Here is a 25,105-nt window from a genome sequence, read left to right on the forward strand (position 1 = left end):
CTTTGAAGACAGGAACTAGAACCCTAACCAAATCCATTCTCCCTGCTTCCTTGTAAGGGGGTTTAAATCAAATCCACTGAAAGCTGCCCAATTTGGATCTTTTAGGCTGCCTATGTATTAGCTTTAAGAAAATGTTTCTTTTAGAAGGATCTTAGAAGACTAAAGAGAGAGACCAAAATTAACTCAAACACCGCATTTTTGCATCATTGGAGCAGGGTCACCCAAGGGTGGATTAGGAAACAAGGCTGCATGTCTCCAACTTGGATACTGCCGGCTCTGAAGCAGTCTGTTCAGACCCTTGTTAAGATAGAGAGAAGGTTTGTTTGGAAATCTCTTCTATTAGAACCCAAGGCATTACAAATAGCAATGGCTACTTATTGAGTATTTATTATATGCTAGGAACTGTGGTAGGCCTTGGGCTCATGTGGTATCGCTCTCTGTGTATTGAAGAATGTTCCTATGGCAGCAGATGGAGGAAGAAGAAAGCACATGCATGCTTCAGCGAGCCTATGGGACAAGGACCAAGAATCTATTTACTCATATGTTAGGCATGTCATTGCCCTTTATAGGCTACCAATGTGTGCGTCTCAATACATGGAATGTATTCCTGCTTAGTCCATGTTCACATGACGCTCTGTGTAGTACTGGAAGCACTAAACTTTTGCACGTGCTTACCACTGTATAGGGTTGCACACACAGAACCGTGCATTCTCTGTTGAGAGCCAATTTAAGAGATTTTCCAGTGGGGACTGTTTCTATATATGAATACTGTACCTCTTGTTTGAATATAGAAGTAGGGGAGATCTGATGTTCTTATATTGCACTACTTCCTGTCGTCCCTGCGATGACCTTTTCCAGTGGGTATTTATATTCTCTTTTGTTATTTTACAAATGGCAAAAGAATATTTCAGAAAGTTTAAGGAATTGGCTGGCCACCAGCTTTCAAATGGAATAGGTGGGACTCAAATCCTGGTCCATCTGAATCCAAAACCTAACTTTAACTGCTTCTCCTATTTTAAAAAAAGATGGTATTGCCAATCTTGTCTTATTTGAAAGGGATCATTAAAACGCTGTAGAAATACATGACATGTTTATTAGAGGAGAGGGGAAGGAGGGGAACTGCTAACTGCATTTGCAGAGTGGGGGAGGAGAAATACCCTCTCTAGAGTTCTCCCCTTTCTCTTCTAGTTCTAGGGAAACGGCAAGGATAAGCTGCAGTTAGAACTGAAAACAGTCAGACCTCACTCACTAACTACAACAAAAACCAATTTGTTAGTGAGTTTTATGCCGTCTCTCAAGATTTGGAAGAGTGGGGCTCTGAAAGGAAAATTGACTCCTACTCCAAAGCCTGGGGAATCGGGATCTCCCACTAAAAAGATACGGGGTTGATACTAAATGGATCCCAGAAGCTTGGCTATCACCCACCATCTGGTGCCGCTTCCAACTAAGCACAGCCGGCTTCATGGAGGATGGAGTTGATTAACATTCACTGCTCAAATGAGCACAGGAGTGACATTTGTCAGTCAAGCTCTGCAGCCTTTTATTCAGAACATTTCATACTCTGTCCTTTCAGAAAAGAAGAGAGAGGTTGCTTGGTTTGCAATAATGCCCCAAATGCTGCACAGATTAGGAGACTCTTCCTGACTTGTCCATGGTTCTCAGAAAACACAATTCTGAGAGTTCTAATTGCAGCAAACACAAGCTTCTGCCCTCCTTTGTAGGGACCCCTGCTCTAGATCAAGGTCCTCCTGGACAGGCTATAATGAAATGGTCATTTAGTCTCACTCCTTTAAGGTGAAGATGGCAAAATACACACAGAGAGAGATCATCTGCTGGATTTGAAACATGGATTCAGAAAACACAAGGTCTTCCAATATATTCAGGATGTAATGTCTGCTGTCTGCTTTCATTTCTTCACACCCTCTTCTCTGTGAGCCATTCTAACCAAACCTGCACAGGCGCCTCACTCTAGAATGCCCCATTCAATATCCCAATGTCACATCTAAAGGCTTCTCTCCTTGTTCTTTATCCTAACTGAACCATTGACCTGAGGGAGAACTGACTTAATTCCCCTTTTCCCTGTGCATCCTTTCCCCAGCAACTCTGCTGACTCCTCTGCCTTGGACTGTTCCACAAAAGGCAGTGTTTCTAGGATCCTCGCACCTGTTACCCTTTGTCCCTTGTCCCAAACATCTTACCCCTTATGTAGTGCCGCTTATAACCTATGGACGATACTTACCTTATCTCTAGTCCCAGGTTCACACTCAGCTTCATTTTCACACTAGCACATTTCCAAGTTCCTATTTAATACCTTCACAAAGAAGTCCTAGACAATCTACACTCAATATTTTCCAAAACAAAGCTGCTTGTTTCCCTGCTGGGTGCTCTCTTTCCAGCTTCTATCTCATTTACCAACTTTCTTCTAACCTGGTCTTCCTGGTTGTAGTCCTTCTAAACTCCCTGAGATCCTCTGCCCACTCCAATCTCTTGCTTGCCACAGCCAAGTTGCCTCTAAATTTTGCCTTTGCTTTATTCCTTCCCATCACTCCCGCTGCCTTGGGTTGTACCATCCTTGGCCATTGGCCTTCTAATTCCTCTTTCTGGTCCATGCTCTCCTCCTAATAGAGATTCCACAGTAACAATTTTTTTTTTCTAGAGTGCAGCTCCCACTCACTTGTGGGGTCAAGTTCAAATGTGTTTGCTAGGCAGTTCAGAGTGAACTTCCCGGTCTCCTCTTTGTTCACTTGCAAATTCTCTCCCACCCCACCGTTCTCTTCTCTGTTGTGAGATTGTTCTTTATTCCCCAGTCCTACGAACACATTAACAGCTCTGAATCATGACTCTGCTGGGTTTTTTTCTGCTTAAGATATCACCCATTCTCTTTCCTACCCAGACCAATCCCCTGGCTTCAAAGCCCAGACCAGATATTAATTTCTTGGTGAAAGTTTTAAGCACACAACAACATTTATTATGGTCTACAATAATATGTATTAATGCCCATATTAAAGAGTAGGCATTTCATTAAGCCCATTTCCATATCTTACTTATTTGCTCTTCGCAGCAAATCCAAGGGTAGGTACTTCCATTTACCAATGAAGAAACTCGGGCTCAGAGAGATGCAATAATTTTCCATGGCCCCAAGTCCAGGAAGTGAGTGAACTGAGCTTTACACCAACACAATCTCATTACAAAGAAGAGTGCTTGCCATGGACAGTTTGGCTCAGTGGATAGATAGAGCATTGGCCCTTGGACTGAAGGATCCTACATTTGATTCCAGTCAAGGGCAAGTACCTGTATTGCACATGCGGAAGGCAACCAATCTATGTGTCTCTCTCACATTGATGTTTCTCTCTTATCTGTCTTTCCCTCTTTCCTCCCCTCTCTAAAAATCAATAGAAAAATATCCTCTGGTAATGATTAACAACAACAAAAAGAAATGTGCTTAATTATTGTGTTATTCTACCTGCTGTCACCAGATGGGTGTTTTCCTTCCTGCTAGGATGCGAGTTACCTGAGGCCAGGGATTATATGAAATTTATCTTTAAATTTGCATCCCCAGCTTCCAGCAGGCAGTGGATGTGCAGTATCCCTGGCTGATGCCTTGGATTCTGAATGAGTGCTGCTGCAGTGCTCTGCTGTATGGAGACAATCTGCACTGCAGCCCATGACTGGCTTCTGGCGCATTTTGATCTCATCCCAAATTTTTCGCTCTGCTCCTCACTCTCTTATCCCAGCTCCTTATTGGCTTTGATCCCTTTTGCTGCTCCTTTTATCATCAACTCCGTGAGTCTGAGATGGTTGCATCACCCTATTGACTGGATTAGACTTCTTATTTTATATTTAACTCCCTTTCCTTGAAGAACAGAATGAAAGCGCAAATGAAATCACCTTTTCAAATCCCTTCTTGATATACAAGGCAGCACTCCCACTTCTGAGGGCTTCCCAGAGAAAGAGGATCGCCAATCTAAGTGAAGAGTGATATAATCCCTGTGGCTTTCATGGCAGGATCAATGTGAGAACAGGGATTTATACTTTTGCCCAAGATCCTGATAGCCGAGGGATATGAAGGAGACACCAGAAATCATGTTGAATGACTTGCATGTGAAAAATCTATAAACTTTAAAAGCAGTGTGAATTGATTAAATATGGTGACAATAAAAATTTACTTTGAAAACGGTACTACAAAAGTAAGTAGTACTATGTCTGAAGTGTTTTCCATGTACCAGGCACTAGGATAGCAGTTTGGTATATGTCATCTCATTTCATAATCACAGGAATAAGGGAGAGGTACGGCTATTACTCCCATTGCACAGAACAAGAAACAAGGGTTTTAAGAGATTAATGGTAGCTTGGCAATTTCATGGAACAGGTAAGGGACAGAGCTAGGACTCAAATCCTTTTCTATCTGAATCTAAGGTTCCCGTACCTAATAGCTATGCTATCCTACATCCAGTGTATTCCTATCACAAATAATGGTACTGACATTTAATGAGATTGGGACTGCTGTCCCCAGCCATACAGTTAGTTAGTGGCAGAACCAGAGGGAAAATGTAGGTCTCTAGAATTTTTCTCCTAAACCCTTTGACCTCTCCCATTAACATGATACACCATCACAGTGTGCGAGTATTCATAATACCTGTGCTTTTTTTTTGTTTTTACAGGAACAGATTAGAAGTTGAAAGCATTTATATCCATGGTCAGAGATATAGGCATGGTTTTCCTAAGAGCAATAGTGAAAGGAATTTTGGATATTTTTAAAGCATTCAGCCCACGTATTGAATCGTAGAGAAAATGACCCTGAGTCATGTTTTGACATCTACTTTTTTGGATTCATATTTCAGAAAAGCAATATTTCAGGTATATAAGATCAAACTGTAATTACTGTATCTTCAATGTGCAGTCATCCCTCTTCCTTAACTGAGTATTTCAGCAGGAATACTACCGTGCTCCCTAGTATATATACTTATATTTCTTTAGAAGAGATTAAATTATCTTCCTGTCATTCGCCAAGCCCCTAGTTTCATTGGTTTGTTATCACAACAGCTTAAAAAGTTTCTACACAGCAAGGGAACTGTCAACAGAATGAAAAGGCAACCTTTGAAATGGGAGAGAATATTTACCAATCATATATCTGATAAAAGGTAATGTCCAAAATATAGAAAGAAATCCTACATCTTAGTAAACAACAAACAAATAAAACAACCCCAGATGACCCCATTAAAAATAGTGAAAAAACTTGAAAGTCATACTTGATGTCTCTTTTTCACATACTTCTCAGACAATACATCTGGACATATTACTACCTCAACCTCCAAAACGTATTAAGAATCACACCATTTATCACCACCTCTACTGGTGCTAGACACATCATTTCTTGCCTTGGCTACTATAATAGCCTCCTGACTGGTCTTCCCATTCTTGCCTATTGTACTCTACTCTAAACACAATAGCCAGAGTGATATTTTCAAATGGGAAGTCAGATCATGTCACTTAAAAATATCAGCATGGATGTCCACTTCCCTCAGAATAAAGATTGTAGTTTTAATTATCTATAATGTTCTCTATGATATGTCTCTCCCTTTGCTTCTCTGACCTCATTCCTATTATTGTTGCCAACGTGCCATTTGCTACAATCACTTTGACTTTCTCAAATACACCAAGCATGATCCCACAATAAAGTCTTTGCACTAACTCTTCCATCTGTCTCAGATCCTCTACCCTCAGAAATATGCATAGTAAATTTTATTTCATAACTAAATTCCTTCCGTCCTATAAGGTTTTGTTTGCTCAAATGTTACCATTTTAATAAACATTTCCCCTGACATCTCACTCTTTTTAAAACTAAAAAACTATAAACCCATGCTTCCAACTATACCTTTATTCTCTACTTTCTCTTTTCCATGTCATTTATCACTCAATAGCACAGGTTTTTGCTGTGTTTTCCTTCCCTTCCCTTCCCTCCCCTTCCTTCCCCTTCACTTCCCTTTCCTCCTCTCTCTTCCCTTTCCTCCCCTTCCTTCCCCTTCCCTCCCCTCTCTTCCCTTTCCTCCCCTTTCTTCTCTTCTCTTCTCTTCTCTTCTCTTCTCTTCTCTTCTCTTCTCTTCTCTTCTCTTCTCTTCTCTTCTCTTCTCTTCTCTTCTCTTCTCTTCTCTTCTCTTCTCTTCCCTTCCCTTCCCTTCCCTTCCCTCCCCTCCCCTCCCCTCCCCTCCCCTTCCCTTCCTTCTCTCCCTCTCTTCCTCTCTCCCTCTCTCCTTCCTTTCCTCCCTCCCTCCCTTCCTCCCTCCCTCCCTTCCTTCCTTCCTTCCTTCCTTCCTTCCTTCCTTCCTTCCTCCCTCCCTCCCTCCCTCCCTCCCTTCCTTCCTTCCTTCCCTCCCTCCTTCCCTTCCTTCCTTCCTTCCCTCCCTCCTTCCCTCTCTTCCTCCCTCCCTCCTTTCCTCTTTCTTTTATTCTATGTTCAATTTTTACTTTCTTTCTCTCCAACTAGAATCCAAATTCCAAGACAGAAGGACCTTTTTTTAATAGATAGTAGGTGCTCAATAATATTCTGAATGCAATAAAAGTTTCTAGTTAAATGTTATTGTCACCTATTACTCAATCCATTTTGAAATGACCTAGAGACCAGTTTACTGGTCATATAAGAAAGCCTATTCCATTTATTTAGGTTCTGAGGCCATACAGTTTTCGTCTCCTTTGATTGAGGCAGCAGAGTTATGGAGAGAAAATAAAAAGAAAACTTTTGAATTACGAGATTATGCAGCCATACCCAAACTGGAAGCCATTAGGAGCCTAATGAAAATAGTGTAAGAATGAATGCAGAACTACTATGTTTAAGCCAAAAATATGCTTCCAGTCTCTTTTGAGTGCTCCTTCTTCTCTGTCCAACATCCAACGAAGAGCTATTTAGAGTTTGCCCCCGCCTCTACTCTTTTTTTCTGCCTTTCTCCTTGTGGGAGCTCATCAACGTCCATGGATATATACAGACCACCGTCACACTGTTTCTCCAGCTGACGTCTCCAGTTCAGACTTCTCGTCTAGGTTCCATTTTTAGTAATTACACAACTATACACAACGCCTTTCTACTTGGATGTCTTATGCCACTTAACAAAGAACAAAAGGGAACTCTTGGTAAACCCTACCCTTTCTAAGGATTTCTCTTCTATGCAATTAGGAATCCATTCCATTGCTGAAGTCAGAGATCCTTGATTGCTCTTTTTCACCAACTCCTACATTCAACCCTTTTCCAAGTTCTGTATATTCCTATCTCCAAAATACATCTCAATTCCTTTACTGCTCTACCTTGGTGAAGGCTATTTCCCCAAGTTCTAAAAAAATTGATAACTAAAATGCTATAGAATTCTAAGGATTGGGTATTCACAGACAGTTGAAGAGATCAGAATGGTGTGATAGACCTAGCATCTTAGATAACTCTGTGATGATAGATTAGAAAGTGACAGAGGTGTGGGTTTGGGGATAATAAAAGTGAAGGGAACAGGACCAGGATGAACAAAGCCACAGGGAAGGAAAGAATATGTTCTGGAAAAAAGAAAGTAGCCCAGTTGGGCTGGAGCTGAAAATATATTTAGAGGAGAAGTGGGAGCAAGGGCTAAAAACATAAAATTGGACTATATTGTGGAGGGCCTGAAAGACCACAGAGGGACAGATTAAGTTGAGTTGTATACTTCCTGCCTTCCCAATGTGCCTTGTTGCTCATAGCCATAAAATGTGTATCAACGGAAGTGGAAGAGGGCCTGTATTCTCTTAATTGTTTTGCATTTCACTAGGGTCTTTTCCATTCTGAATGTACAAAGTGTTGCCCAGAATAAATAACTTTTTCTACTCTTTTTTCTCCCCTGTAACATCAATTATTAAGCAACACTCTACATTAGCAAGACCATATGCTTATTATAATAGCAATTGCTTTCACATGATTATTTTCAGAGAATTTCTGCACTGAGATAGTTACCTTATATGCAGACCTACTTATTTTGTACAAATACCAATAGCTTGGATACCACTGTGTTTATGATTACTATCCTCATTGAATCAAAGGCCCCATAGATGGAGGAAGTTTTAAGAATATTTAATATATCATTTACTCAATTTTATCTCTTCAAGGTGCTTTGCAGATTGTCTTAGCAGATGGGAATCTCCTTTCATCATCTGGAATTCAATTCTATCCTTGGTTTGTTATAAATTAACAATCTGAAATAATGTCCCAGGTTCTGAACAATAGCTGAGATATTTGTTATGGAAAAAAAAATCCTACCCCACTCAGAGCTTACTTTATTCTTTATTTAATATCCTTTCAAATGCTTTTCCAGCTTTTGAGTCTGATGGATTAAATGGATTTCTGAGATCTCCAGGTAATTATCTATCTATATGTCTGTCTGTCTATCTATCTATCTATCTATCTATCTATCTATCTATCTATCTATCTATCTACTTATCTATCTATCTATCTCCATATACGATATACAGCCATATATATTTATGGTATTCTACCCCACAAAAACAAATCACATTATCTTCAAAATGTAGCCAAATGACTTTCACACATATAAATGAACATTTTAAGCTCTCTGTATAGATAAGTACAGCAATATTTACTCAGAGATCATGTAGATATTGTAAAAAGTAAATACAAACCCCAAAATGAGAAGAATCATTCCCATATATTTTAAAATAAGAAATATAAGTAGACAATAAATTCATGGAGAGTTGAAAACCAGAAAGAACATATTTCCATAAAAGGAAGCACATTAGCACTGTTTTCTGTGCTCCTGAGTGTGAGTGTAAGTGTCAGGTTCTACTCATAGGGCACCTGGGCCAAGGTCAGACTTTGTACTGGAGACTAATGGGAAAGAATGACAATTTTTTTAAAAGACAATTTTGTAACCATGTATGTTCTGAATCTTCTAGGAATTTATCTTCAGAAATAAGTGAGGGAGATGCATAGGAATTTAGATACAAAGGTTTTCTTCATCACACTATTCTTTAATGCTTCCAGAATAGGTTAAATGTCCAATGAAAGGAAACTGAGGAAATTTCATGCTAAAGGAATACTATGAACTCCGAAACTATTGTAGGAGATATTTAATGCTGTGGAATATATTTACTGAAAAAATAAAATTACACAGAGCTTATATACATGGTGCATACTCTGTAAAATATGTATATTGTGTATACACATACATACACAAGCAGACAGCCTGAAAAATAAATACCAATATATTAACCATACTTGTTTATGGTGTCAAAGTACAGGTGATTTCTATTCTTCTTCAAGCTTTTCTGTGAGTATGGGGAGTATTTTGGGGGAATATAAATACACATTCATATTTCCATATATTTTAGATATAGTTTGAAATTTATGCTATAGAGTTTACCCCTATATATTCACATATACACATACTTATATATCATATAACCTATATTATTATATGTTCCTTGGACACCATAAAGGATTAATTTAAAAATGGCATTTTCAGCACTTACTAGTACTAAAGTGAAACTGAACAGCATTAAAATGCTGTTTTACTTTGAGAGTCCACAAGACTAAGGCTCTTTTGAAAGCAATGAGGAGACCTTGGACAGGTGGCTCAGTTGGTTGGAGTGTTGTCCAGTACATTGTTTTGGGTTCACTTCCTGGTCAGGGCACATACCTAGGTTGGTGGTTTGGTCCCTGGCCAGAGGAATGTGCAAGGAAACCAATTATCTCTCTTTTTTTCCCCTCTATCTCCCCCTCTTCCTCTCTCTAAAAATCTATAAACATATCATTGGTTGAAGAGTAAAAGGAAAAAAAGGAAGCAATGAAGATACCACTTAGTATTAAACCTATAGAACCTGGTAAATATACTTACTATTATTAAATAAGGAAGATTGAAAGTACCAAAACTTAATACTCATCTTAAAATGTTAGAAAAAGTATAATAATATATACTCTAAAAGTTAAAACGAGAGCATTATAAGGGATGAACATAACAAGAATAAAAAAATAGAGTAAATAATAAGTAGAAAACTTGAAAGAGAAATAAATATATCTCTTTGAAGCCTGATTAAAAAAAAAAAGCATAAGAGGTGAAAATAGAAACAATTAGGGATGAGAAGAGAGACATAACTATACTCACAGAGGAAGTTAAACAAGTTACATGAGAATATGACTCCAAGAAAGATACAAAAACTGTTAATTACCCTGAAAGAGTTCTAGACAATGTTCACCTATAATAACACAGTTTCTTTAAAAAAGGTATTATGGCCTGTGTTTTCCTATATATAGCAATATTTGGTGCTATTTTATCACCTAATCATGTAATTAGTATAAACACTTGAGCCCAGCTGTTTTAACACTTGTCGTATGTGTATGCATCATAGATTCCTCTGTAAGGAACACTCCTTGTACTCCATGAGCTTCAAATTAGATGCATTTCAAATGTTAATATCTTAATTACAATTATACAACATTCATATGCTTGTTGGTTGTTCATTTCTCTCACTGAAAACTACTCAAAAAGCAGAAGCCTCTGCAGTCCAGCCATGGCTTGGGTCCTCTGACCTGGATCACTGTGTCCCTCTCTGATATCATGGCTTCTAATTTCCTTACCTTCCTGTCCAAACATGTGTGTGTGTGTGTGTGTGTGTGTGTGTGTGTGTGTGTGCACGCGCTTGTGCCCACATATACACTAAAATGTAATAGTTCCTGTTCAATTAAACCTTGTAGCTCCCTAGTTCTTCTTGGTCAGACCATCATAATTCCTCAGCAGGAAGCTGGACGCTCCTGGTCACCTGGTTCCTACATCTCCAGGATACTACTGTCCAACCAAACCACCACATTCCCACTGGTATGCCTGCAACTGGACTTTTTGGAAGAGAATGTTCCTGAAAAATCATCATAATCTTTGCACTCCCTCCTCACGCTCTGGCCACCATCCACATTGGTTTTCCTTCATGTGGAACATCTGTCATCTCAGCCCCACTCATATAAACTTTAACCCTCATTTACAACCTAATTAAAACTTGGTCTCCTCAGAGCAGCTCTTCCTCTTCCAGCCTGCTGACATGAACAATGCTACTTCCTTATTTCTCTGTTGAGAATAGACGGGAAGTTCTCTGTAAACGTGTAGGGGTGCTTGCTTCCTTCAATAAACAACAGAGGAGGTATTTTCCATCTATCTGTATGAAAGCTGACACAGGGAATCGAGAGAAGAAAATAGGAACTGTGTCAAGAACTAGTAAAGTATGATCAGTGCAGATAGCCATGAACAAAAAGACAAAAACTAATAGGTTGCCATGAGGTAATGGATTATCCACGAGTTCTGGAGACTGGTTGCTTAGACTTGAGCTCAGTCCCTCTCAATAATGTCCCTCCTCCCAGCAGCCCTCTGATCACATATAACACAGATTCATGCACAGAGACGCACATGGTTTTGTTGTATAAGGCCGAACATCCAGCAGCCACTCCTTAAATTTTTCCCCCCAAAATAAAATAGGAATTCTCCATATTAAAGTATCTCCTTCTTAGCTACTCTTTGTCAAAGCTAAATAAAACAGAACATAATTCTATCAGCTTCACATATGTATTAAAATATGCATATTTAACCAATGGACATCAGCTTCCAAATACCAATTTTATGCTTTTAATTCATTGTAAAGATGCTGTTTGACCAGTGAATGTATGAGAGTGTATGCCTTGCATAAAAGATACTGTGAGACATACTTCCCACACTTCCGCACACGCCTGGCTCTCTCCATGTAAATCCACATCACCCTTTTCTTGTTTAACACAAGCAGAAATTCTGCTGCTATGTCAATCTTTTCTATTCCCCTTGGGCTGATATAAACCTGTATGAATGGAGAGTTTCAAGGAATGCTAACTCAAGTATTTCAGTCCCTTCTATTAGTAAACAGGCTTGTATTTCAATTATCTTTTCTGTTTCACAAGTATCCTTGGGATGCTGAGAGAACTGGGAGTATATTGTGCAGTGGGTGAGAGTATCCCAGAATAAAGCTTGGTACCCTGCAGAGAAGGGACATCTCTCAGTTTGGGGAGCACTGTCCCCTACGAGGCCTTGCCCTACATGACTCCCACTCTTTCTTCTTGGGATGCTGGCTGTCTTCATATAAGCATTTTGCTTTACTACCTTCCACTTCCCTATAAGAGATTCCACAAACCACTTGCCTGACCAAAAGGTAGTTAGTACAAAGTCATTTTCCTTTTCTTTAAAAAAAAATGTTTTCATTGATTTCAGAGAGGGAGAGGGATAGACAGCTAGAAACATCCAGGATGAGAGAAAATCATTAATAGGCTATCTCCTGCACATCCCTATTGGCGATTGAACCTGCAACTCAGGCATGTACCTTGACAGGGACTTGAACCTTGACCTCCTGGTTCATGGGTCGATGCTGAACTACTGAGCAACACCAGCTGGGCATTTTCCTCCTCTTGAAAGGGCTTCCTTTTGAAAAGCCCTGGGGTTTTCTTCAATCAGCTAAAAGTATCTAAAGATTTTAGAGTAAGTTTCCCCTCTCCCTATTTCCTAAAGGTCCACCTAGATTCTTTTACATTAAAATGGCTTTAAGTGTATGAGCTAAAATAAGAGAATATCACTTTAATTGTTCAGGACTTCAGGGAACCCATTTAGAAGGTGGGAGGGAATATCACCCACTTAAAACACTTATACAACCCCTGTATTCATTTTCAAGTTAAGTTGATTTTCATATGATTTCACTATTTTAGTTTACCCTTAAATTTTAGTCTATCCTAAAAACTACTTTGGAAATCTGTTATAGCAAAATTAACCCCATTTTACAGAAGAGTCAAATTTAAAAAAGGAAAAAGATGTAACCTAACTGTTCTGAATACATGTTAAATGGAGCTAAAAGTGCTGGTTTCTTGCTTTGTTTCTACCATTTTAGTATCTCTGATCTGCCCCGAGTTTGTATGTAGGTGAAGGTTGGCAGCTCCAGTGCCTACAGAGGCCACAGTGAACCTCAGATGACAGGAGGCACCTGGGGCAAACGTGGGTGACCCAGGTGACAAGAACCACCTAGAACTGCAGGGTTGCTGCTTCTAACCCAATTCCTTTCGGGGTGAAACCTAAACACGTGTCACTGGGTATTGTAGATCTGGAGAGAAGCCCAAAATACAAATTTCTCAAATGAAATCTCCTGCTTTTCAAATGTTGCTTAGTAATGTACAGTTTTTAGACACTGTCCAAATAGCACAACTCCTGGGCTACAGTTCATGACCTCTGTTGTTGATGACTATTCTCTGGGCCTTTAACTTCCGCCTTTATTTCTTTCACAGTTCTAAAACCGAGTTTATAGAGATGGGGAGGGATAATTTCCTCGGCAGTTCTTTCAGCCTGTGCTAAATAATACTCGCCATTAAGTAATAAGTAAAAGTTTTGCCCTTCTGTACACACAGAAATACACAACACCTACATATCTGCAATGTCTCTCCTGTTAACAAACTTATCACTAAAACTGCCTCCTTCCACTCGCCCTGTCCCAGTTCCAGAATTGGTCACTGATGTGTCTCATTACTTTTAATACTCACATTTTAGTTTGCTGTTATTTTCTGTGCACATTCATCCTGACTCAGGTGTCTAGAAAATTTATACCGTCAAGGTCCTTCACTTTAACTCATTTTATTTATGGCCTTAATAACTTATTCCATCTCTCCCCAAAGTGAAAATTTAATTTGATCCCTGACAAACAACAATGAAACTATGTGGCAGAACGCTAAGCAAAAAAGTTGAGCGTTTTCTGCGTGAAGAGGCTTCTGATTGTGAAGGGACAGAAACATGTGGCCTCTCCCCAGTCTCCTGCCTTTGCTGCTTAGCCCCAGTGAAAGCACAGATATCAGGAACGCAGCAGCTTAAAGCCAAATGATTACCCAGCAAGCCCGGTGTCTCCCCAGAGGCCTGGAGATTACATGTGTAATAATCAGGCTGGCCCTGCCAAAAGGCAAGCTTAGCGCTGCATTTTATTTATTGTATTTTTTGAATGGAGCCATTGCTTGATAGCCCCTGGGAGCGTTAACAAACATGAAAGAAACCACCAAAGGAAAGAAAGAAATAGAAATACCTAAGAACCATGCAACTAAAGTTTATAATGTGGAACGTGCAGCGCTGGAATCAGCACACAGGCTTATGGTCCTTCAAGTTCACTACATTACAGCGATGGAAGAATAGCTTAATCAGCTGGAAATCTAGATCACCAAAGTCTCATCCAGGTTCATGGGCAAACATCAAGTCTCCCATTTCATGCTCATGTATCAAGCTGTGTGGCAATTTGATATTCCTAAATTTTGCCTCTGGTTGTCTATTCTTATCAGCTGTATTTTAACACTGTGATAATTACTAGTATATATTTGAGACTCTTATTAATTTTACAAAAAGAGAAAATAAACTTTTTTCTCTAGACTCTAGAGCCTCTAATATCTGCACTTTTAGGGAATCAAACTAGAGTTACCAAAATCAAATCATCCTTTTATTTAGGAGTAGACAAGGCTGGGAGCTTGGGATATTTTGTTCTCATGTCTTTTTTTTTTTTTTTTTTTAATCCGTGCTACCTCATTTTAAACTTCTCTATACATGTTATTCTTTCAAATTTCCAATAATAAAAAAAATAAAGCTCCTAAACATACTTTGAAATAATTGTAATTGAAATGGATTTAAAGTTTGTTTTGTTTTCTTTCATGTTTTCTTGTTTTGCATCTAAGGAATTAAGACAATAAGTTCCATGTAAGTTTTTTCCATGAAGTTTGCCTGGAAAAGAAATAATCGCATACCAACATCAAAAGTACAGTCCAATATCACCTTGTGATTTTCATAGCCACCTCTTTTACTACTCTTCCTCCCAACTTTAAGAGCAAAATTATGAGCCCCGGACTAAAATTATCTGGTGCTTACAGTAAGTTTTTATTCTGTTCCAGGCATTCGGTATAGCTTACACATGCAGGATGGGGGCAACAAAAGGAGTAGCTTAGCTTCTAAAACGCAAAAGAAGTTTAACAGCATCAAGAGTGACTGGGTGGGGCCGAGACAAAACCCCACAGCAGGTCTTGGAGGTGTTTACTTACCGGGAACTCCAAGGTGAAATTTACCGAGAAGCCACATTTTGCAGAGAGAGGAAGAAAGTCCAATGTGGATGGCGGGAACAACCTGCAGACACTGTCTCTGGTACGAAGGAAAACCCTCCTTCCGTCCGAGTTCATGCCTCATGTCTCAATTAACATGCAGCCAGTAGCCGTGTGCCGAGGCCCTCGGCGGAGACATGGGCTCACAGGCCTGCCAGGAGGACTCCCAATCTAATAGAATCTACGTTCCACAAACACACTCCACACAAATCCGTTATGTGCCCAGCGCCGGCTTGTTTTATAAATGCATTTGGTGAAATGCAATGGAATTAACCCAACATTTATAGTTTCAGCCTCAAAGCACATTATGAGAATTATAAACGTCCCAATTGACAACAGATGAAAATGAACATTGTCCTTATTTACTTTGGGTGGAAGTGGAGAGAAGGGAAGGATAATTTTTTTTTAAGCTTTAACCAAGGCCAGATTTCATTTTCTGTAACGTCTGGCTCTCTATCCCATAGCCAAGCTTATTTTCTTTGTCTTTTCTTCTTCCTGGATTTCCAATAATATAACTGAAACTTATAATAGAACTGTGCTGGGGGAAAAAACAACAGAAAAACCTCAAGGATATTTTCAAGTCCCCAAGGTGAAGAAACTGCCTAAGGGAGTCAAGAGTACACAGACCAGATTTTTTACAACGTGTGCTTCTCCGCATTTTTAAGAAGGCAATTAGTTATTCCTGTGTACTAGTGACTGCCCCATTTTCTCCATAACTCGGGCGACACAAAGGGCCTCAGAGAGGATATATTTTAAGTGGGACATTTATTACCCCAAAAAGGAATGTTTCTAATTTAAAGTCACCGGGAAAGGCCTTTCGATAGATGCAGTGAGATTTCACAGCAGCAGAAACTTGGCTGGGCTGTTCTCAAATCTCATTGCCATTTCTAACCAAGCCATCGTTAACATACAGACCGAGGTAAAGAGCTGATGAAATAATCCGGACCCAAGAGTTTCATCTATTGAAAGAAACCCAAGCCAAACCCAATGCTAATCTGGTGATCACTCAGTGAGCATAAGATGCAGAGCCGTGAGGGTTGATGGTTCTGAAATGTCTATACTTGGGGGGGAGGGGGGAGGGGGGAGAGAGAAGAGAAACAACAACAAAAGGAAGGGGGGGAAAACAACACAGACTCATCTGTGTGCTCAGTGTAATAAAATTTTCAAGTTACTAGTGGGTCATTTTTGTCCCAGCAGCATATAGAAAGGACTGCTGCCATTGGGGGAAAATTTATGACATGAGTTTGAAGGTTGGACACATATGTCACATTATAGAGAGAGAAGTTGGTTTCTGAGACCCGTCTCCACGTTCTACCTGTGCTTCATAAAACCACACTAGGAATTTTTTAAGGGTGGTTTTCAGGAAGCACTGGGAAACTCTCTGTACCCCGAGAACACCCCCCCCCCCAACACACACACACATACACAACCATAAACATGCCATAGAAATATATAGGATCCAAAGAATAGATTCATGTTTATGACCACATCTCCTTACAATCTAACATGAAACTGGAGAGCTTCTTTTTTCAAAGCATAGATCCTAGCTACTTCCTGTTCAGGAGAGGCGTACCTAAAAGGTTATCGATCTGGTTCTGAAGGACGGAGTGTTTATTATGGAGGAAGCCACTGCAGGTACGAGTGTGAGGAAATTAATGATGGCTTGGTGAGTGTCCATGCTGTTGTGTGGAATCAGTGGGGCAACTGTCAATCTATATGGTAATACATTCCCAAACTTCATAAAGTCAGTGATGTGAAAACGCATTGATTTCTCTGTGAGCTGAACAGAATGTGTCTGGGAGTGAGAGCAAGAAGTGGACGGAAGTCAATGCCTTGTTGTGCAGAGGAGTGTGCACCTGATGGTTACTATTTGCTTAAAGAGCTTATGATATGACGTGCGCAGTTTCTTAGTTTTAGTCCTGGCTGCAAAAGAGAACAGAGCATGCATTCTGTACATCTTTTGAATATGGGAAATACTGAACAATGGTTAAACAGAGGAAAGAAGACACATTCTCTCTATGTGAAAATAACCATCTATTTCCTAAGCTTGGACTCTAGCTATAACATCCCTCCATCCTCTGCCAGATACAGGCCCAAAATGGTTACTTCATCCTTTTATCATTTTTCTTTATGCAATTCTGACTGCATGATAACTAGCAATTCCAGAAACAACAATGACACTGCGTCTAAGGGTTCATTTCCTAAGAGTACTCAGGGATTTATAGAGACTTCCCTAAGGTGAAAATGGTTCAAACATAATGTTTTAAATAGTGTTGAAAACAAAGAAACTGTCGGCCTATCAAATACATCACTAATTATAAAGTTCTCCCATCCAGAACAGTTCTGGATAAATTCAAGGCAAGCATTTTTGGCTCCCTTTGTTCATGGAAACCCTCCTTTATTAGTTGAGTTTTTAAAGATGTATGTAGCTTTCAAAGAGAGGGTGCAAACTCCATAAGTAAGTATAAATAATTCTGTGTATATGGTTCCCATGAGACCAGTGAAAATACCAAACAAGGAGATTTTGTTAAAATACCTTGATTAAACTGTTCCTGAAGTTCTTGGGCTGCAAGGGATTTTATTTATTAGGTAATCAAACTGCCTCTGTTGGAACTATATCCGACACATACCTAAGCTGAAAAAGTACACCAGGAAATGAACTCAATGTATGCCTTTCTGGAAACTTCTAAAAGTAATTTCCTATCCATGAAGCACCTTGGAGTGTTGAAGGTGCCAAGTGGCAGAATTTTGTCAGAATTCAAAAGGAGTCAAGTGCGGATTTTTCCTCGAGAGCAAACCTTGATTAACTATGCGAACATAGGCATAATTAAGACACATCTCCTTGTCCCCTCTGTAGAATAAATTATTTCAGAATTAAACCTAAATTTAAATGCAACAAAGTGACACTTTTGGATTACATGCAACTTACCCAGGAAATGATGTATTTTCAACAGTTTTGAGATCAAATAATACTTAGCTCTGCTTTTGCATTGGCAACAAGCTGTGTGTCTGCAAGTTTCCTTTATTTATTTTTTTAATGCAAGAACATACTTCAAGCTGCTCTAGGATAAGTTTATAGCATTTTATATAAACACCCTTAACTGATCTACTTGGATGCATTTTAATGGTAATTCCTTTATCAAACACACAATATATTCATAACAACCCACATAGCATTTGATGTTTTCTTCATAAATCAACTGTACCTAATGCGATTTCTCTTTAAAAAAAAACCAAAACACGTTTTTTACTAAACACAGTTGTGAGCCGTTGAGAAACCCACAAATAAGCACCTTATCTCTTTAATGACTTTCTTAGGCTTTCTTGAATTTACTGTTTAATGATTGGAAGCATTTAATTTTCAAAGTTTCATTAAAGCCCATCTACAAAGCTGATGGATAAGCCATAGTGATCTGTGATAGAAGACATGGGAAGTCATTAGTCCACATAGGAGGTACCAAGGAGAGAAGTACACCCAGAACAGAACTCTTTTTTGAAAACAAACCCCTTCCTATTTGTCATTATTAAAGTCCAGAGCATATGCTCTGAGTTTGATCTTCAATATGAGGATATGAGGTATTGCCACCTGGAAATAAAATACTAAGCTTAAGCTAAGGTATGATCCTTAAGAGATCTTCATGGGGAAAAAAAAATACACACACACACACACACACACACACACACACACACACATACATATATATATATCTCCCAAGTTGCCATTTACCAGGAAGGGGACATCAATACAAACACCTAGAAACTTGTAGAGACAAGACATTTTCTAAGCATAAGTCATGGTTTATGTTTCTGCACTGGCAATGTCATTTACTTGCTCAACAGACCTACCAACTCTACCTGACAACCGAGTCATCGTCAAAATGCGATTCCTTATGGGCTGGAGGTTGGCTGGCTGATTTCCTCCCCCAGCTCAGAGTGGGCAGACAAAGTCAATTTCCAAGAAAATGAATGATTTCAGATGCTTTTTTTATTATAAGAAAAGAAAGCACCCCAAGCCCCACAGTGTGCAGTGCCCAGAACATGGAAAGGTATGGAAGAAGCAGGCCTACCGTTCTCATCATCTGACTTATTCTCGTTGTCAGAATCAGTCAGGGTCAGGGCTGAGTTTTCACGGCTGGACAGGCCGGAACTGCGCCTGGATTTTATCCCTCTCCCCCACAGTCTGATGGCGTGTTCTGGAGACATCCCTCCCTCGGTGTCCGAGTCGGCGTCAGATCCCGTGCTCAGGGAGTAGCCCTGGTGAAGGATGCCCATGTCCGAGCAGTAGCCACTGCGGTGCGGGGAGGGCTCACAGATGCCCAGCTCCGCAAGGGTGAAGTTAGTTCCTAGGGTGACAGCAACAGAGAGGCCGTTACAACGGGGGGAAATGCTTTACAGGGTTAAAATGTATCATACTCTTATAAAAAGCAGACACTTTCCCATCCAAATGTATTCTTACAAAAAGCACACAGAACTGGGTCTTGGGGCAAGTGTACTTAGGATATGGGGGTCAGTTTGAAAATAAAAAATAGAACCATCTAAGATTAATTTGAATCAGAGGACAGAATGCTCAGGTCTTATTAAAAAAAAAATTCTAAGCATTTATGGTTGTCTAGGGAGCACCACATAGATTAGTGAAAAAACACTAGATTGATGGTAACAACGAATATATACTGAGCACTTCCTTTGCTCCAGGTATCTTTCATTTTGTGACATTTATTTCACATTTTAAAAATTTTATAAGAGCTTTAGAATGATGATACTACTATTGTAATGAGTCTTTAAGTGAGGAAACTGAAGGATAGAAGAACAGAGAATTCAAGTGACTTACCCAAGGTCATACATCTAGATCTTGAGCAGTCTGTCTTCAAGTCAAAGAACCTTAATCCTCCAACAAATGGGAGTGGTGGCCAGGAGACCTGGATACCAGTCCTAGCTTCCCACTGGTAAGTCTCATTGTGGCAAGTCTCTTACTCCTTGAGCCTCAATGTTCTCATCTGTAAAATCTGGGTATTAATCTCTTAAATTCCTCTCAGGATCGCTATGTGTATTATAGGTGATTATCCACACCCAAGTGTTTTATTTAAATATGCTATATAATTTGTTAACTAAGTCAGCATCCTAGGGATGAAGAATCGGCCCTTTTGTTTTTAAATGATATCAGACAAGTTCTCTTTGCTCACACCACAAATAGGCTTCACCTATAGAGAGTGCATAGGTACATGTGTGGGGTATGAGGGGTGTTATGTGGTTTTATGGGAAGTATAAGAAGACAGGCATTTGTTGAACACTTATATGTTACCATGAGTCAGGCACGGGGCCAGGCAACGTACAGCTTTATCTCATTTAAATCCCACCAGAGCCCGCCGGTTCAGGGGTTGAACACTTGACAGAGAAGTGAAATACTGGGTCCAAGGTCACACTTGGGCAAGTGGCAAGGCTGATTCACCTCTAAACTGCAGTATCTGAGCCTGTGCTCTTTCTCCAATGTCAAATGGTCTCAGTCAAAAACCCACTCGGCAATGCTTTTGCACAGTGAATGCTCTATTTGTGTGCTTTCATATGCAGCTTCTTTCAAGACATTTTAAGGTTTCAAGGCACATTACATGGAATCATGAATTACACTCAATTTATTGGTGCATAGAGCTAATTTTTGTAAGATCTTTGACCAACGTGTGGACAATGAAAAACATACAGCGAAGAAATGCACTTCTACACTGTAAATGAAGGAAGCCGTATAAGTACCACTGAAGCCATGGGCTTGCTCGCCATGTGTTCCAAATACACTAGAGGCATCTCCAATCACTCAAGTCTGAAAACTCATGCATGCTAAACTTCACACTCTGACATCCACATCCATGCCATCACTGCTCTGCTTTTATTTTTAAAAAGCACCAAGCAACCGTTAATGTTAATCTTCTGTGACTTTAATCTGTAACAGACAAGTATTTTTATTCTGAGGTTGTATTTTTCTTTCTTCACTGCACACTGAACCTTCCCAGCCTTAGCTGGCTGTGTAAATGAAATCAAACCCATTTCTATACACAATCGTATCCGTGCAGGGAACCCATTGGGATTTAGCAGAAGTCCCTGTGGGCATGGATGATTTCCAACCACCTGTGCGGGAGGAGGGCCAGCCTTGCCTCCGTCATCACACTGTCTATTCCCCGGGCCCATCTGCTCATGCTGCTGAAATTCTCTGCCTCGTATACTCTGATCCAGTCTGCACCCTTGGTAACTATGTATTGTCTCATAATTGCACACAAAAATATATATTTCAGGTTCAGTAGTCTAAAAAACTGGAGTTGTTGAGTTCCTATATATCTGATACTACAATACTTTTCTCTTCACTGTTGCTTTTCTCATTCTTTAGTCAGTGGGGGGGAAAAAGTTGTTGGATGTGAACATTTTCCTGACTTGTCTTTAGAGCCAATGCTTGTTCCGGAAAGTCATGAAATGTATTGCTTCCTTCTCTTGCAATTAATGAAAACAAGCCAAATTGAACGTATATGTTTTTATTCCACATGTGGGAATTTTCAGCTCTTGGACTCCTTTGGAAATGGAGGATATGCATACACTTTCCTGGTGGTTTTCCCACATCGCAGGATTGGGAGCTAGCTTCAAAGACCTCCTTGGGAAAAGAGAAACATCTGTGTGAGGCAAGGAAGCCTCTGTTGCAGAGCTTCCCACGTACTTTTCAATCTGGGGACTGGAGGGAACAGGCAGTCAGCCTGGGGCATGGGAAGGTGTGGAGTAAATACAGGGTCCCTGCTTTGCTTATCAAGTGTACTTGATGATAAGGAATTAAACTATTTTTTCATAAAACAAACTTGAGATTATCATGAATCAGTGAAAATTTGCATTAATTTTTTTAAGTAGCCACAAATGTTAGGAAAGAAAGAGTATGTTTCATGAGTTTCCACTTCAAGCTCGCAGCTCTGAAGCCACAAATAAGCAACATAGAAAATGTAGCCTGAGGTACCATCTTGAGTTCACCAGGAAAAAAGTAACTAAATTCACACTAGCTTATAGAAAGACAGGTTTTCCTCTAAAAACAGAATTGTTTCCTTGGAAATAATATCTTCTAAACTCCTCATCTTCATCTTCCCATATGAACACCCATTTCCCACAATTCCTGGTTTGCTGCTATTATTATTATTAATAATTATTACTAATTATTATTATTTTTACTTAGCTAACTCAAAGAATATTCCTTTTCAATACGTGGGTCAGGTTCTGGACCAAGCCTTTCCCAAGCTTGTGGCTTAACATAGGAAACAGGTAAGCCATATTCACTGTGGTCTATTCTTCATTAAATCATTCAACAAATACTTATTGTGCGTGGTGCCAGGCTGGTCATAGGGGATATAACGGTGAGCATTATAAAAACACAGCCCATGATATTTATAGTCTAATCAGGAGAGAACATTAATCAAAGAATCCCTAAACAAAGTGCAATCTATGCCATAATAAATATTATATAGGAAAAGGACAGGGAGCCATGGAAGGTCACCTGGTGGTCCAGCCCTTCATCCTTTACCAGCGTGCCTCACTGATATTCATCTAGCAATAGGCTCTCTGCTTTCAGGGACTAGACATTTATTCCATGGAGAAGTTATGTTTCTTTCAGTTTGGTCATACCCATACCCATTTTCCCAAACATTTTTCTATGTGAATGTGTTTCAGACAAACAAGAATCACATTGTTTGTCTTACTAGAGCTTCGAGTCCAAGCTCAGCATGTAAATAGTATGGGGACATTTTAATACTGTGTCAACTTAGTATTTGCACTTACTTTTCTCATTGAAGGAAGACTACTTTTGCTTTAATTCATCTTGTATAATTATGTCTTTATTAAGGTCCATGGAAGCTTTGGATTAAATAAAGTCATTGTATAATTCCCCTGAGGTGTCTAGTGGAAAGCAGTCAACATTTCTTTCCTCCTTTACCATCTTGCAAAACAATAAAAAGAGGCGCTATATTTTAGTGTTCATGAAACTCATGTTTACCCTCTGTCTGCCCCCAATCTCCCTGATATCACTGATGGAAGTGGATGTGGGCGATGTGTCAAACTGGGTCATCTCAGGGATGTGTTTTATAGCTATTGCCAATTAACTTCCAGGATGGCCCCATCTTATATACCAAGGTGAGTCAATATTTTTATAGATGAGTGATTACACAAAATCTATGGTATTTAGATCATGGAATTTTAGTATAATTTAAGGTGACAGGAGAGAATGTTAATGTCTAAAAACTATTAGGTGATCAGGATAGCAGAAAACAATCTTTAAACATAACTCTCTTGCTAAATTGCTATTGCTTGAAGTTGTCTTTTTCTTGATCCCAACCTGTGTATAATGCAGACTCTTTTCCCCAAAAATTTTAGAGAGAAATTTTTGCCTTAGATATCAAGTGTCATCACTTGGCCAACTAATTGTACGTGGGGATGCAGCTCTAAGGAGGGATCTGTCAGCACGTTGTGATCATGGCTTTATTTTCTAAGTTCTTACCAACTTCTCACACTTTCAAATAACCTTTAACTAGGAGAAGCACATATGTTGCTAAGTCAGAATTATCATGTCCTGGGTAATACCAGGGAATACAAATAGAGCTGAAAATGTCAGCATTTGAACAGATTTCATACTATGAGGGCAGGAAGATAAAAATTAACTGTAGCGATGGTGGACTACAATGCAGAATACTTTTATTATATAGTAAATGTTCACTATGTAAGTCCTCTGAATTTCAGAGAAGAGATTTTTACACAGGGGAGCCAACGTTGCTATACCCTGAAAATAGTTGCTAATAATCACTTACAAAATTAATTCCCACCTGTTCCCACTCACTTCCTGCTAATATATGATTTCCTATCAATCATATAACAATGTCTATGTCATCAATTAATAGTTGCTGATAACAGAAAGTAATATAATGGTAATGTGAGATTAAATTAAAAAGCTCATGAAGAGGCAGATTTTCCACAAAGTCAATACAAATGTTGCTAAAAAACACAAGGATCATAAGCATAACCAAAATCTAACAGAATTAAGTTATTATGAGAAACTAGAAATGGATATTAGCATGATGATGAACTCTTCAGAAGACAATTTGATGGATTTCTGGTTCCAGACCAAGATGGAATTTTCCACTTCTCTCTATTCCTCCCACTCCCTAAGTACAGCTAAAAACCCTTGATTGTACATATAAAAATCACATGGGAAAAGTCTACAAGGAGTTGAGAAGAAGTCAGGTCTAATAGGGTTCTGAGACCTGAGGAGGAACATAGTGGTGAGTTCCTTGGAATTTATTTTTTCCTCTTATATTCAATTGTGTGTGTGTGTGTGTGTGTGTGTGTGTGTGTGTGTGTGTGTGTGTTTGTGTGTAAAAAAAGACCCTCTGTGATCATGCTTCAAGATGCAAATTTAAAGTAAAAGATGGAATAATGTAGTCATACAATTTGGCTGTAAAATGTAAAATGCTCCCTTATTTAGAATTTTTTTTCTTTTAAAACAACTATAGAACATTTGGAAGAACAAATTGTATTCAATATTAAATAAATTATACATTTTATTTTTTCAAAATAAAGTTGCTATGAATTATTTTTATTATTTAGTATAAATTTTGGTTCTTTTTGAACATTGATTCATTTTTTTAAGTGGCCTGTTCTAGGATCATTTAGTCTAAGAAAAAGAATCTCCTGTAAATAAATATGGGTCACTTTTCTTTAGCAAATGCTACAGTCTATATTTTTGCAGTCAGAAGAGAATATCTGAATTTTTATAACAGGTATTTAAGACATGGATATAAACTATAATGTTATAGTTCTTATCATAGTAAATAAAGTATTTTCACCTGAGGCCTTAAAATTTTGTAAAATAGAGTAATTAAGAAAAATGGTAATTATAAAAAATAAAACTAACTTATTTTTGTTTGATTAATCAAAGCATATCACCAAATTATTTTCTTATAT

At 39.0% G+C, this 25,105-nt stretch overlaps 1 protein-coding gene across 4 annotated transcripts in view; it reads right to left on the minus strand.

Annotated features, from left to right (window-relative positions):
* TENM2 (teneurin transmembrane protein 2) overlaps positions 1 to 25,105 on the minus strand; it is an 867,288-nt gene that overhangs the window by 779,826 nt on the left and 62,357 nt on the right. For all 4 annotated transcript variants that reach the window (XM_045577000.1, XM_045576998.1, XM_045576997.1 and 1 more), the window contains exon 2: positions 19,207 to 19,482. In XM_045577000.1, the coding sequence (XP_045432956.1) occupies positions 19,207 to 19,482 (276 nt within the window). The remainder of the gene's footprint in view (positions 1 to 19,206; positions 19,483 to 25,105) is intronic.

The sequence above is a fragment of the Pipistrellus kuhlii genome, unplaced genomic scaffold (assembly GCF_014108245.1).
Source record: "Pipistrellus kuhlii isolate mPipKuh1 unplaced genomic scaffold, mPipKuh1.p scaffold_m20_p_8, whole genome shotgun sequence".
In the NCBI taxonomy this organism is placed as follows: Eukaryota; Metazoa; Chordata; class Mammalia; order Chiroptera; family Vespertilionidae; genus Pipistrellus; species Pipistrellus kuhlii.